The sequence below is a fragment of the Triturus cristatus genome, chromosome 4_1, assembly GCF_964204655.1.
Source record: "Triturus cristatus chromosome 4_1, aTriCri1.1, whole genome shotgun sequence".
NCBI classification, from domain to species: Eukaryota; Metazoa; Chordata; class Amphibia; order Caudata; family Salamandridae; genus Triturus; species Triturus cristatus.
In genome coordinates, this window is record NC_140585.1 from 598,011,941 (window position 1) to 598,028,184 (window position 16,244).

The window sequence follows — 16,244 nt, forward strand, 5'->3', positions numbered from 1 at the left end:
TGGAGCCGAAAATTGGCTGAAGGTTTGACACATTGGCATGGGGTCTCTCATCAGCTAAGAGGGCATGCCCAGAGCCTGGAAGGAAGGACGCTCTGAATAGAAGCAGCTATGTATTAAACATAATTTACCACTTTTCCAACTGTATTTGTGTGGTGAATGCATGTATTCAAGTAGCAAAGGAGAGCGTTTCAACCTCTTGCTAACAGCAGCTTTTAAAGCAAAATTAGCAGACTTCACGGGCACTGCAGGCCAGGAAGCAAAAAAACCCACACAAACAAGTGAGGGCAAGGGTGTGCGGAGAGGGAGAATGGCCGAGTAGAACTCTGGCTGGATTGGCCAGCCGTCCCTTGGCTACTCATGATGTGGTGCAGTCGGTGAGTGATGCGAGTGACATGCTATGTGATGCTAAGCATATCTAAGCGGAATTCTCTGAGTGCTATACACATGTATATTCCTCCAGTGGTTCTCCGGATGATGAGTAGTATCAGGATGGCTTTTATCGTAATGCCTTGGCTAGACTAGATATGACAGCAACAATTCTTAGCTGCCCACCACACTTGAAGAGATAGCATTGGTGATCTCAGTTTTTTAATGTATGCAGTCATTTTGTATCACATCACGTCCATTAACGGAGAAACACGTTCTTATGTCTTACAGCCCTGCTGTAAGTCTTTGCACACAGGGTGTATATACCGTTGAGAAAAAAAATACAAGTTTGCGTTGCAGAAATTTGAGTGCATCTCTGTATTTAAAATATCTGCATATATTTATATTTGATAACATGGTTCTTTATAGTTTTTGGGGTCACAAAAAAACTTATTTTAGCGCATCCTTTGTATTTACTGTGGCAAAGCAAGGCTCCTTGGTCCGTTGAACGTTCCTTTTATTAGTCATGTTTGACTGGCGTCTTCTGTAGTGCTTTGGCAAAACTTGTCTTTATGCGCCTATTAAAAAAGGCATAGGTAAGTTGCACAAAACTGTCTCACCGTTCTCCAGCAGAAAATCCATATGCAAGACACATTTTTAGGGGCTGTTTTGCAACAGACTGCTCTTAAACAGCAAGCCGAACAGAAAACGATGGTATAACTTCTCTAAATCTGATCGCAAGTAATTCCATAGTCTAGAACTAATTGCAGAGATTGTACGGCCTTCATTAGAGATTGATTTAAAAATAGCCCCTTCCGTATCATTCATCTTTACAAACTGGGGTCTGCGAATACGAGTTCAACTTTTGCTGATAATCCCCATCGTCTGTGACTAATAGCACTTACTGTGTCGTTCACGTCAGACATACATAGGACTTGCTTCCTTCCAACTGTACAAGGGAAGCTTCTATTTTTGCATTAGAACATACCTGCTAAGACGTTTGAATGAGCGAGTGTACAATTATGTGGCTCGCTGCGTGCGTTTTTTTGGCACCAACGTTGTCAGAATTCAACACAAAAAATGACGAAATATAAGGAAAAGGTACAAGGACGCTGATGAGATGAGAACTGTTTTAATAAATGGTCTGAACCTGGAGTAGGAGGATTCCTGGCGGATAGTCTGGGAGGTAGACATTCAAAACATTTGGGTTATATACTGTAGAACAACGCTCTATCGACCTGAAGTTATGCAGAAGGCAATTATTAGTGATAATGTACAGAAGCACTGGAGAGTATTAAAAAAGGGCACTGGGGACCTATTTTTGTTTACTACCAGGCTTTATTCTCTCAAGACTGGCATTTCCCTCTAGCTCTTGAAGTGTGAACCCTCCAACATGGATCATCTCTACAGGAGGCATGGACAGTGTTTTAGATCTTGCCTGCCGACCGCGCATATGCTGTTGATACAACAGGTATTAGTGACTTTAAGGGGCTTAGAGCCCGCCCATTGCCTATTATTCATTGTCTTTATTGTCTCTATTATTTGCTGCCACCTAATTTACCAGCGCTTGCAAATGTCACTTCCTGTTCAACAGTTTGGAGCAGCGCCCAAGTACTGGCTGACTTACTTTAATAGTGTCCTTGCGCTGTCAATCCACTGCTTGCTAGGCTTCAGGTATTTTATTTATTCTTCCTTCTCCAACCTCCTTGCTTCTTGTCCTTCCGCCTCCACCCATTGTGTTGCTTCTTCCCCTCCCAACCCACATCCTTGTCCGTGTTGCTTCATCTAATCCATTGGCACCCTCATGTTGTCTGTTGCCTCACCCCCACCCGTCATAACCAAAACAAAACAAGCATTGGCATAGCCAATTGGGGACACATTTGGGACCCTATAAGTGCTTAGCCATGCAACAGTTGATGTTGTTGCACCAATCATATTGTGCTGCATAACTAAATACTTATAATGTCCCAAAAGCGAGACCTATTGGCTAAGCCAATGCTTGTTTTAGAAATTGCTACAAAGCAAGGCCCAGTGCCAATCCCCTCTGCTTGGGGCTGAAGGACATCAATTACCATCATTGGCCGTAAACCATGCTGGGCGCATTCATGCTTTATGCCATTCTCTGCAGTCAAACTCTGCTGCACATGGTGGAAAGCCACTGACAAATTACAACAGCGCAGCTTTGTGGGATTTATTGCAGACCCTCAGAAACTAGTTATTAGTGGTCCTTTAAATGCACAAGTAGGACTATAAAATACCCAATAAAGCTTTCTGCTGTTCTGGATGTAACAATTCCAGGGCTCGTAACACCATGCCAGACCATCTTCATTACTTTCTGGTGCTCCTGGGGCCCTGCTGACCCTACATTGAGCAGCCCCATGACGATCCTTTTCCTTGTGTTGCCCTGCCAAAGCAGTTGATTTTTAGATAGGCCACTTGTGGTAGCAATGCAAGACAAGCCACTTGTGATTCCTTGGCTGGCAGTCAGGAACGTCTCTGACCCCATGTCACCTCCACAGGGCACACTTTGGCACATACCGAACCAGCACAACCAAACTGGTGGGAACTATCCTGATGGGCTCCATGTGTACCATGCTCAGTCTTCACTGGGAGAGTGTGGTTAGTAGGCATTCCTAACTTCTCCCTCAACTAGTTGGGGCGTAGTGCCTCTGGGCACTGGGATTCTTGAATCCCCCAATCTATATTGTGAATCCACTGGTCTCTTGCATTGATGGTTTAATGTGCCAAGGGGTTGGCTGGGGTGACTCCACTTTGATTTCATTGTCAACTATGGCTGGCAATTGCAACACCACTACTTATATACAGCTAGGTTTTCGGCACTCATAAGACTGCATCTTCTCGTCCTTGGACAACACACCACCTTTCCAAAATTACACTTAAAACACTGTTCCACCTGCTCTGTGAGACTAGATTACAGCTATATTAGGGTACTGATATGTCACATGAGGGTGATGTCAAACGATCACTGGCATTTAGACTCAATGTTCTAGAATGTGAAGTTCATGACCTACAATTGACTCCGCTAGATTCCAAGTGAAAAAAACAGCTGAAAACAGTCAATCTTTGAATACAATTGGGTTATGATCAGAGGATGAGGGGGGCTGACAGGTTTTGTCACATCTAGAAAAAATAGATACTTTGCTTAAGCTAGAAGGCAAGCAACACATTTGCTTGGCTTGTAAAGAGTGAAAAAGTACTGACTTCCATTCAGGGGTTGTGAACAGATCGGGGCCCAATGTTTATACTGTAATATGGAATAAGGACAATGTTACGTATTTTTAACCATCTGACATGCAGGTCTGTAATCTCGTTTTGGGTTTGGAACATTACATGTGGTTTACTTCACTTATTGTTACTTAGATTATTGTATTTTCACAGAATATGGGCTTTCTTTCTGCAGGAATATCCAGACATAAATGTTTAGTGAATGAGCATTTGACCATATTGCAGCCTTGCAAATATCCACAAGTTGGACGTTGTCAAGAAAATCATGTGTTGAATATGTGTTGAATATGCCAACCTAATCATGTGTTGAATATGTGTTGAATATGTGTTGAATATGCCAACCTAATCTTCGTTAGTTGTCTGTTTGCATTTGCGGAACAAATCTGATTGCAGTGCATAATGCATTTGCCTATGTTCCCTTTCAAAATAGAGTGCCCAAGGTGTTTGGGTGCAAAGGAACTAGTGAAGGATTTTGAAAGACTGACAAACGTTCAATGGTTTGATTGCAGTGAAAAGGTGATACAACTTTTGGAAGGAATCATGGATGTGTACATAGGACTACCTTGTCACTGTGGACTTGAATTAAAGGTTCCGCTACTAATAGCGCTGGGAGTTGTTGTGTGTGAGGAAGTGATTACTACCTGTAAAGTAACTCTCCTGGATTTGACCTGGAGTGAGCATCAATGCAGCGGTTCAAAATGCAAGCCCATTAATGTTTTTAGGACAATCCAGATATCCCAAATAGGGCGCCCAGGTTGAGCTAACCCTTCCATGAAGGCATTTATGACAGGGCTGTCTTTTGTAAACAGGCGGACATGGTCACAAATGTACTTGAAAAGAGGTGTAGGAAACATCTGCTCTTAAGGAAATACTTTATCAGACTGGCTTTGCTAGGTAACTAGAATGTTGCAGTTTAAAGACAATTGTAATAATTGCCCCATTAGGGATTGGGCTGTGGCTTTGTTTTCTCTCCCCCCCCCCCAACATAAACACAACTATCAGAAGATTAACCATATGCACTACCACATGTAAAATGTTGGTGCAAAGAAGAAACCACGGCCATGTCCAGTAACCCCTTCTTAGCTTCTGTGAAGACCCTTTAACCCTTTTCCCTTTCTTTAGGTCTGCTATGTTTTTTTTCTCCCTCTGCTGTTGCTAACTAGTCGGTGGTCTACCTGTAGTAGGCTTTTCAGGCATGAATTTGTGTTCAGTAATCTCAGGTAGTCTCTACTTCTTCCACTGTTTTGACCGATCGTATTTTCCCATTGATTGTGAAGATCAGTGCATTGGGGAATGCCCATTTGAATTTAAACTGTCTATTTCCAAGTGTCATTGTTATTTCTGCCAAAGCTTTCCTTCTAGCCAGGGTCACTTAGCAAACATCTTGGAATATCGGGTTAGTGCAATTCAGAAAGACAATGTCTTCTTGTAGCCAAGCAGCATGTAAAATTGGTCTTTGGTTTTGGACAATCTACGTTTTGTCAAGATATCCTTTCGTGGCATTCCAGGCCTGATTTGCCCACTCTGTGTGTTCTCATTATTCTTATGTTTTGGGTTGCATCTCCCCAGAGGATGTGTTTAAATAGATTGACAAAGAATATATTGGCATATTTCGACCTTCCATATTTTCTCTGGCATTACGGATCCTGATGTTATCTTTAAGTGACCGGTCTTCCAAATATTCACATTTCCTCTATAAGTCTTCAACTTCTTCGGATGTCACCCAAATTGTTGTCAGAGTTTTTTCAATTTTGGCTTGTAATGATATTACCTCTTGCTGCTCTCCCTACCCCTTTTGACCAGATAACAAGCAGTGTAGGGAGGAGGAGAAAAAAAAAAAAAGAAAAAAAAAAAGAACAAAACAAAAAAACGTACTTGCAGCCGGCCGCCTTCCGCCTCTTCAGACAATGCTCGCACAGGCTCCCAGAATCCCCTGCGCCAATCCAGACGCTACTCTCATGCTAGTATTACCCAACATGAGAGAAGTGTAGGGATTGGACCGAGCGGGCTGGTTCCACGCTCCAGCGGGGACTGGGAGCCTGTGCACCTGAGCCCTGCCGATATCTCCAAGCAATAGTCTGGAGATATCCAAATGCGTATGTCGGTTTGGCCCTCCTAAGACGGCTGACCAAACCTACATGCACAATAGCAGTGCACTGAACCCAACCACTCCTCCTGCTCCTAATGGCCCGCCCTCAAGACTCGGCGGAGGCTCTGGAGTACGATAAAATGATAATAAAGCATTTTCATTAACTGCTTTATTATCATTTTATTTTACATGCATCTGCTGGTTCCAGCAGGGGTGCGACGCTCCTCCGCCATAACGGAGGAGCAGCCCTTGCTAAAGCAAGGTCCAATGATCAAGTTTAGTGCTGTGTTTTCCTAAGCAGAGTTGGAAAGGCGCGTGATTGGTTTTCACCAGGCGCTGGGTAGGAGAGTGGATAGGATAAATGCCAATCCTATCTTAAAACTTCTACTGTCAGCATTAATGCACATAATTCTTCATAAAGCATTTCAATGTGTGAGGGCTTGTTAGCATAATAGCGTAAAGGAGAGACAGACTAGGAGCGCTGTTTCCTCCACGTTGGTAAGTGTTGTGCTTTAATTTTCCATTCTCATACTGCCGAATTAGTTCGCATTTTCACCAATAACTGGATTTGATAGCTTAATGCAGTTCTGTGCATGAGAAGGCAGTGGGGAGCTTACTTTTATTAGGGGCCTTACAGTCATTCTCCAACAGCAGCAGGCAGGTTAAGTGAGGCTGCTGCTTCCCAGGCCCAGCGGATGTCTTGCAGGAATGAATCCACTTCTCCGTGAGTTAGCACTACTGCTGTGAACACTTGTGGGATAACTCCACGCATAAGGATTAGAATTTAAGAGTCCTATTTGGTGCATAAGTTGGGTCAGGTGCTCTACACTAGAACCTCTGCATCTTGCCAGTGTTCCCCAAGAGAACTTTTTTATATTCCTCTCAGAAAGAGTGAGACAGTCTGTCTTCTTCAGTGATGACCGTATAGTTACTGTGTGGTTCATAAGTAGCATTCAAATTTAAAATCCCTGGCTGCCACCAAAATGGGCTTCTGTTCATCACCTCTGTAGTCATTAAGCGTGCAGTTTAGCATCAAGAAAGGCCAACAGTGGTGATTAACTGCATGTTTGCGCCTTTGTTATAAACATTAAAGATCATTAATTGCTTGACCCGCTTGAATGTTAACGATAACTGTTGGATATCTTGGTAGTCATATTTGATTTCTAGGATCTTACAATTCAATGAGACATGTACCCAGCTCATTAACCCACTTGATGGTCTACCTCTGGTATGCCTTACAGCTGTGTATCCTACCTTGTGGGTATGATTTAACTCAACGATTCATATAAGATACCAATTACATGGTTGTCTATACATTTTAACCATTTAATATTCTCCATTTTTGTGTGTGAACTCTTCGATGGTCAAGCACAGTAGCTTTATAGATGTTGGATCACAAAAGGTTCCCACCATTACAATTGCATATCCAGTATTTTTAATGACTAAAGACTCTAGATAAAGTGTGTCACAATTCTCATGTGAATTCATATAGGTGTCACAAGGCACTAGGAAAGCTCTATTAGGCAGGTGCATTATTTATTCATGCTTGTGCTAGGGACGTGATGTTACTGGCACTAACCATTCATCTTCCAAGCAGTCTCCTCGATGCTCGGTCACAACCTTGTTATATTTATGCCTATCATAGTTCACATTCATACCTATCCCCTTGACTATAATGTTAGAGCCAGGGCCTATTGTATTGACCAGCGACCTACCTATCATATCTACCTTACCATAGGAGGTGTACACACTATCGCAAATGTGCGTCTAGCAGGATCTTAACAGGAAAGGACATTTCCCTAAACGAGCCTTTGACAAATGGATTCCCTTATTGCGAAGCTCCTTCCTTTGGGTCCACAGGGCTCTGAAATGGCCCACCGGCTTGCAACCAATCCAGGTTGTCTTTCTACCACCAATTCCTAGGCAATTAAAAAAATTCAACAAAATACAAAAAGAAACTCCTTGAGCCCTTCACAATGGTCCAGTAAGCATAGCAGACTCCCTATATTCAGCATAGCATGTGGGTCCTCAGAAACATAAGTGCAGAATAAAATCTAACTTGAACTCATCAAAAACCCCCACGAACCATAATACCAGTGAGCTAAATCCATCCCACCTTCTAGTTTTCCAGTGAAGAAATTTGTAGATGCACATTTAGTGGGAGGTTTAGTCCAAGGGTATTTATGTGATGACACTCAGGCATGCTCTCTAAGTTTTGGGAATGGCTTTAGAAGCCTTTTGCAATGGCTAGTATAAGCCCATTCTGTGAGTATTCCCACTGTTTGTGTGTCCATCTTTAAGTTGTGGGACTGGAGTATAGCCGGATGGCTCTAACAGTGTGTAGGGGGTTGCTAGCTCGCTCTCTTCTTACTGCTACTTCCCATCTGTGTGTTACGTGTCTTTAGTGGCACTCCCATGTTGTTTCCTCTGTGTGTGAGGCAATGCCATTTTTGGGAGCTTGCCATAGCTCACCCAGTTTCTTGAGCTTTCACTTCTTTATCTTTTTTTGCTTCATATTATCAGGACGTCTTCTTGAAAAGATGGTTACTAAAAATAATTAATTCAGCAAACTTAAGATAGAGTTGCACCCTGGTTTTGCTTTTTGAGGACTGTGGGACAACTAGTTCAGTGGGTCCTGCTGCATATGGGTAAGTGCAGCAGGACCCACGTGCACGTACAAATGAGCAAAGTTTGCTTCCAGCCTGTCTGGCAGCTGGGGGAGCCGTACCGCAGCTGGCCAGGCCCAGCCTGGGGTTTGGCCAGGGGACCTCTGCGGCTGCCTTACATCCATATAAATGAGTTGGCAAAAATCCATAAAGCAACAATCGGGTTACTGGGTAATCTGCAGAGACTTGCTCACTGATTAAGTTGGGCAGGAGCCAGGCGGGAGCATCTCTGCAGCAATTTGCTAGCCTCACAGGGATAGCCCGAGCACAGGGTTAGGGTGTTACGGCGGGCGTTGATGTTTTGTGAGTCGTTTTGCTGCCTGCTATTCAATGGCAGTTGCTGCTTTTGTGCTTGATAACGATGGGGTGATACTCTCTATGAAAGGCAGAGATACCCACAGCTCCATGGAAGGATGTCAAGTATTGATACTGCAACATGCACAGAGATCTTGCAGTATGTGTCTGCCTTTATTGACTGTAAATCTTTGTCCATAGGTCAGCCAAGTAAGGTTTTCCCGCTAACTGCAGGTCCAGGAAGAAAGGACATGCATCTCTCTATCAGCCCTGTTGTTTGCAGACTAGTGATCCTGCCATTTGATGGATTCCCATCATTGCTATGTCTGCAGACACATCTATAACTATGAAAAGAGACACTCTCTCCTCTCAGAAAGCTTTGGAATCCTCTTTTTAGTTCTCTGGTTCCATACCAATGTAAAGGGGGGGGGGGGGTGTACGGACTACATCTGGATGTCCTACAGCCCTATGATGGCTAAGATGTTAACTGTTCTGATAGAGGCGCAGCCAATGTGGAAACCCTCTTGCCAGAGTTATTCAACTTCTTGGATAATTATAAACAGGGCGTTTCCATATTGTCTGACCATGTTCAGGAAGAGCAGTACAAGATGATGTTGGGTTGCAGGGTCTTTCTTATAGCCTCCTACACAACTACGGAGTCAACCTTGGAATGTCCTGCGAGGCAGGATGGGTTGTTGTCAGGTACACGATGAACAAGTTACTTACCTTCGGTAACGCTTTTTCTGGTGGATACAGTATCGGCCTGTGGATTCCTCACCTTATGGGCGGGACAGAGAGGAATCCACAGGCAGATACTGTATCCACCAGAAAAAGCATTACCGAAGGTAAGTAACTTGTTCTTCTGATGGATATTTCTGCCTGTGGATTCCTCACCTTATGAATAGATTCCCAAAGCCGTACCTCTCCTGGAGGAGGGTGTCTACCTGACTAGATCAAAAAATCTTGTAAAACAGAACGAGCAAAATGGCCATCCCTCCTAACCTCAGAGTCCAAGCAGTAATGCTTCGCAAAGGTATGGACGGAGGGCCAAATTGCTGCCTTACAAATGTCTACAACAGGAACACCTCTAGTCAAAGCAGAAGAAGTAGACTTAGCTCTGGTGGAATGAGCTCTGATACCTTCAGGAGGGTCCTTCTTGGCCAAGGCGTAGCAGATCTTGATGCACAAGATGATCCACCCGGAGAGTGTCCTCTTGTGCACCGCATTGCCTTTCATCTTCCCAACATAGCCCACAAAGAGCTGATCGTCCAGCCTCAGATCTCTTGTCCGATCCAAGTAAATGCTGACAGCTCTCCTAGGGTCCAAACAATGCAGTCCCTCCTCCTCCCTGGAAGGGTGGAGTGGGGGGGGATAGAAGGTAGGTAAAGTAATGGACTGTCCCAAATGAAAAGGGGTAACCACCTTGGGAAGGAGAGCAGCCCTGGTCCTTAAAACCAACTTACCCGCATGAATAGTCAAGAAAGGAGGTTTTGAACTAAGAGTCTGAAGCTCACTTACCCTCCTAGCCGAGGTAATGGCAATCAAGAAAACTGTTTTAAAAGAAAGAAGCCTCAACTGGCAAGTATGAAGAGGCTCAAACGGAGAACCCATTAAAAAGGTAAGAACGAGATTCAGATCCCACTGAGGCACAATGAAAGGTGTGGGAGGAAACTTATTTGCAAGGCCCTTAATGAACTTCATGACAATGGGGGACTTAAATAAAGACGGCTGGTCCGGCAAACATAGAAAAGCCGACAAGGCTGACAAATAGCCCTCAACAGTGGCTACAGCACAACCTTGTTGTGCCAAAGAAAGTGAAAACTCCAGAATATTAGACAAACGGGTCTTCAAAGGGTCAATGTCTCTCTCTCCGCACCACCTAACAAATCTGGACCATCTGGAAGAGTAAACAGACTTAGTGGAGTGTCGCCTGGACGATAAAATAACATCCACTATACCCGGCAGGAGAGAGAAGGAACTCAGGTTGCCCCGTTCAATCTCCAGGCATGAAGGTGCAGGCTCTGGAGCTGGGGGTGTAGAACCTGCCCCTGCGACTGTGAGAGTAGGTCTGCCCTGAGAGGGAGACGGAGCGGAGGGTGCGATGAGAGGTGAAGTAGATCTGTGTACCACACCCTTCTTGGCCAATCCGGGGCGATCAATATGACTTGGGCCCGGTCTTGGCGAATCTTCCTCAGAACCCGAGGAATCAAGGGTATGGGAGGAAAAGCGTAAAGGAGTTGTGAGCTCCAATCCAATTGAAACGTATCCCCCAGCGCTCCCTGCATCGGATGCTGGAGACTGCAGAACAACGGGCAGTGCGCGTTCACGGGATTGGCAAACAGGTCCAACCGAGGAGACTCCCACATCTGAAAGATGTGACGGACCAACTTCGGATGAAGCCGCCACTTGTGATCGGCCGAGTAACGCCGACTGAGACTGTCCGCACGAACATTCAGCACACCGGCCAGATAATTTGCAAACACACAAATCCGATGGTTCTGAGCCCAGGACCAGAGCCGCAGAGCCTCTCGACAGAGACGAAACGACCCTACACCTCCCGGTTTGTTGATATACCACATTGTGGTAGTGTTGTCCGTCAGGACCTGAACCGACTGACCGCGAAGAGAAGGGAGGAAGGCCTTTAGTGCCAAAAGAATCGCCCGCAATTCCATCAGGTTGATATGAAGCAACCTTTCCTCTGGAGACCAAAGACCTTTGACCTACAGATCTCCCAGATGACCACCCCACCCTGGAGTAGAGGCATCCGTGATCACTGTGGTCACTGTGGCCACCGGTGGAGGAGGCTGAAAGGGCTTTCCTTGAGACAGGTTGCCCTGCACACTCCACCAAATCAGCTCCGCTGCAGCGTCTCTGGAGATCTTGACCTTCTCCCCGAGATCTCCGTTGTGCTGATACCACTGCCTGCGGAGGCACCACTGAAGTGCCCTCATGTGCCAGCGTGCATGGTTGACCAACAGAATGCAGGAAGCGAACAGACCGAGCCGGCGAAGAACCTGCAGGACTGGAACAACCGCTCCATCATGAAATAAAGGAATCATTTCCTGTATGTCGAGAATCATCTGTGGAGGCGGGTATGCTCGACACACAGAAGTGTCCAGTATTGCCCCTATGAACAGGCTCCGCTGAGAAGGCACCAGGTGAGATTTGGGTACATTTATCGAAAAAACCAAAATTGAATAACAGATGAGCTGTTACCTGCAAGTGGCACGAAACCAACTCTGGAGACTCCGCTTTCAACAGCCAGTCGTCCAGGTAGGGGAAAACAGGCACCCCTGACCTTCTGAGATGAGCCGCTACCACCGCTATCACCTTTGTAAAGACTTGAGGTGCGGAAGTAAGACCGAAAGGAAGAACCGCAAACTGATAATGTTGCGACCTTACCATGAACCGGAGATACTTCCGATAAGACCTCAGGATGGGAAGATGAAAATACGCATCCTGTAGATCGATGGACACCATCCAGTCTTCCTGTTGCAGCGCAAGGAGAACCTGAGTCAAGGTCAACATTTTGAACTTCTCCTGTCGGAGGTAAAGGTTAAAAATCCTGAGGTCCAGGATTGGCCTTAAGCAACCGTCCTTTTTGGGGATAAGGAAATACCGGAGTAGCAACCCTCACCCCTTTCCTGCTCCAGAACCACCTCTATCGCACCTTTCTGAAGCAAGGTAAGAACTTTTTGCTGTAAAAGCAGTAAGTGGTTCTCTGAGCACCAACCCTGGCGAGGAGGGTAAGGAGGAGTGAACTCCAAAAAAGGGAGGGCGTACCCATTCTCTACAAGATTCAAGACCCAACGATCTGACGTGATCAGTCTCCACTCTTGCAGAAAATGGTACACCCGACCCCCTACCGAACCAACATGTTCTAAGATGGAGGATCTAGAACTGCTTTCCTGATGTATCAATGGTGGCGGGAGGGGAAGTAGAGGAAGAGAAAGAGGATTTTTGTTGAGCTGCAACCCTGAGGCCTCGTTTATTCCTCCCTCTGTATGATGTATACAAGGAGTTCTGCTGTTGCTGGCCCTGTTGAGATTGCGGACGGCCACAAAGGAAGCCTATCTCCCAAATCCGCGATACCGCTTGTAGCCGTACCCTCTGGACTGCACCTAGAGACCTTTCAGTAGCCCTGCTATCCTTAAAACGCTCTAAGGCTGAGTCCGCCTTTGAACCAAACAGTTTTGACCCATCAAAGGGCGAATCCAGCAAAGTCGCTCGAACATCCGGTGAGAAACCAGACAAACGAAGCCAAGCCTGCCTCCTTGCAGCCACAGAAGATCCCATCACACGAGCTACAGAGTCAGCAGTGTCTAGGCCTGATTGAATCACCTGCCATGCAGCAGTCTGGGAATCAGAAAGGACTTCCATGAAATGCGCCGGATGGAGCAGAGGTCCTGGCAAACATGCCAAACATCGCATTAAATAAATGCGAAGAGTCTGAACAGCAGGAAAATCAGGATATGGATCCGTACCTTCCTGAGGTCGGGCTGGAGGCTGCGGAGCCGGGGACGGCGCCCGCACCGGAGAAGACACTCGGCCTGGAGACAACTCCCTAGGCACCGGAGACATCGCTGGAGCCGGTGAGTCTTCATGTTGCGAAGAGCCTTTCGAAGCCGGGGATACCGGAACCGGAGATGGAACCGGCGTCACATGAGAAGGAGATGGTGAAACAAATTCCTTCCTTCGAGGCCGTTCAGTCGGAGTCAGGGACCTCAAGGCCCTGGCCTTCGAAGAATGGTGTTGAGAGCCATGCCTCCTCTTGGACTTCTTATGCTTCCTCGACTTCGATGTATAGGACGACGAAGACTTCGCCCTCTTACGACCTCTCTTCTCCTTTTTGGCTTTGGCCATGAACAACTTAGCCTCACGCTCCTTAATGGCCTCAGGATTCATCTTCCTGCAGCTTCGACACTCCTTGACGTCATGATCCGAAGACAAACACTAGAGGCAATCTTCATGCGGGTCCATGATTGACATATGCCCGCCACACTCTCTGCAGGGTTTAAATACGGTCTTCATGGAAGTAGCCATCAGGAAATAAACAAGAGATACAAAGTTTTCCTTGAAGAAAATGGAGAGCCCTAAGAAAAACCGTTAAGCGTCGATGGCGCGGAAAAAGGGGAACGGACGTCAGCACACCGACGAGGTTCTCTTATGGGTCCAATGACATCATATGGTGTCGCGAGCGGAGCTGTGATATTGTGACGTCCGTCGACGTGGGAAAGCTAGAAAAGAATTTCCCACAGAATGCTGGCGCAAGGGGTATTCATAAGGTGAGGAATCCACAGGCAGAAGTATCCATCAGAAATTGATTTTACACACTTCTTGTAAAACATGGTTCATTATACGGATATACTTTTACCACCTTCTGTGCGGATTCCTTGATGCCCTAAAGAAAGCAGTCCATTTCTGAGAACAAGGCAGGGATTTTGACACATTTAGCGGTTCTATCTACCAAGGAGGGAAAAGTAGAAACAGAAAAATCACATGGAAAATGCTCCAATGAAACATGTCAAAACTTACCTCCCATTCAGGGTAGTCATGCTGTTTCAAGGACTCTTTATGCGTTCCCGGCAGGACTACTAGACAACCATTGCTGCGATCTATCTTCTCCATTGCAGTCCATGCACAAACAATTTGAGTTGCAGGTCTAAACGGAAAATAGTGCAGGTCCTGATGCATTGGATGACGAGAAGTCATTTTACCTGAAATCAAAACCACAAGTTGAGGGCTGGCATCTGACTCTGTTCCCACTGTGGTTTGATGTTGCTGGCCATTGTAGCTACATCTAATACAGAAATAGGAGCCACAGGGGGGGAAAAAACAGTAACACCACAGTTCTAAGTACAACATTTTATATTTATAAAAGGTAGTATGTAGATATAATAAATAACTCAGAGTTTTGTTATCTACGAAGTATTTGATGTGCTCCACTGGGGTGCATATTTGGTGTAAAGATAGCCCACGTTTGTTACAGACTACTCATAGTAAAGAGGCATAAACTGCATGTTGTCATTATATAGAAAAAAGTAACCTATAAATCCCATGACCCATATGTACATGCAAGTATTACACAGCCAGATGGGACTAATTAATTAATCAAGGCACATGTGATCGGCTCAACCCCAGTCCTACCAGCCTTTCAGCGGCATCAGCATGCTGTCAAATCTCATGTTTTCCTCAAAGGCTAGCAAGTGTCTACTTGTGAGGGGCTATGATTGAATAGAATAATTGGGCACATTTTTATTAGTTCTATATAGGCTCTAATCTGGACTCCACTACTCGACTGTATAGATTATTTCAGGCAAATTATAGTACTTTCTGGACTGTACTCCTACATTTCTCATTGACTATATATGTATTAACTAAAAAAAACAGATTATAGGGACGTTCTAGTCTGGTTCAGATTTTTCACACAAAAAACCAAAGAAGTTCAGCAGTTATAGTTATCTCAGGAAACTATAACTTGCGCCCCCACCAGGTACAGTTTTCTCATCAATAATTTTACAGCAAATGTTCCACTGATATGGTCAATGAGGTCATAGAAAATATCATGACTAATGTCATATATGGGGTAATTAGGGGGCGTGGCCAAGATTTCGAACCTGGCGGACGTGTAACCTCCGAGTTCCATCACGGCCAAACATGCAACCTACCAAAACGGGCTAGGAGGTCGAGACGGTGGCACTTTAGAAGTGCAGCATTCCTGGTGCTGCCTTGCCGACACCTGGGAGGCAATTTGGTCTCACAGCTGAGGTGCCCGCGGCGAGACTCGAGAACTGAGACAGCCAGGCCTTCGCGGGAATAGCGAGTGTCCGCAGCCGACGTATGACCAGGACCCGCATGCGAGTGACGCTGGAAAGGAGAGGCCGGAGAAGGGAAGTGCCTCTCCCACCCTGAACCCTCCGACCTCCGTATCGGATTGGAACTGCCGGTGGAGAATAGTGGCCGGGGTCCCTCTGTAGCGGCCTGGGAGTCGGCACCGTGGAGGTGATGTAGAGGGCCTAGAAGCGAGGCGGAGGACGTGGTGGAGGACGTGGCGCAGGACTTCGGATGGCTTCAAGGCTTGACACAGTGCTCGCCGCAGGATGTTGGGACCAACATAACTCCAGTGGCGACACCAGTGCTGCAGAGTGCCGGAGAAACTCCTGGGCTCTAGGTGCAGCAACCACAAGTGCTGACCACCATTGTGCGCCAGAGCAGCCGTCGGAAGACACAAACTCCGAGCAGAGGCCCACCTACAGCCGATAAAGACTGCTTCACGGTAAAGAGGGAGCAGAGGACCTGGCAGTGCGGCAGGGGCAGAGAGAGAGAGAGCCCCTGGGGGGTATTGGAGTCAGTGGAGAGGATCGGAGTGGGAGGTCGGGGTGAACGTGACGCTGGAGGTGAAGCTGGCTTGAGGGAGGTGAGGAGGAGCCTCTGGGCAGTCTATGCTGTGGCCTTCGGCAGAACGGGCCTGTCTGGGTCATATGTGATGGCAGGGACTTGCCCCCCCCCCCTTCCTCATTTCCCCTGAGGCGGCCTGCCTTCCCTGCTCCCCCTCCCCCCCCGTGAGGAACACCGATACTGAG

The 16,244-nt window shown here is 46.3% G+C and overlaps 1 protein-coding gene across 1 annotated transcript in view; it reads right to left on the reverse strand.

Moving 5' to 3' along the window:
• PHYH (phytanoyl-CoA 2-hydroxylase) overlaps positions 1 to 16,244 on the reverse strand; it is a 340,738-nt gene that overhangs the window by 120,149 nt on the left and 204,345 nt on the right. Inside the window, exon 6 of the mRNA XM_085652961.1 lies at positions 14,197 to 14,378. Within this exon, the coding sequence (XP_085509087.1) occupies positions 14,197 to 14,378 (182 nt within the window). The remainder of the gene's footprint in view (positions 1 to 14,196; positions 14,379 to 16,244) is intronic.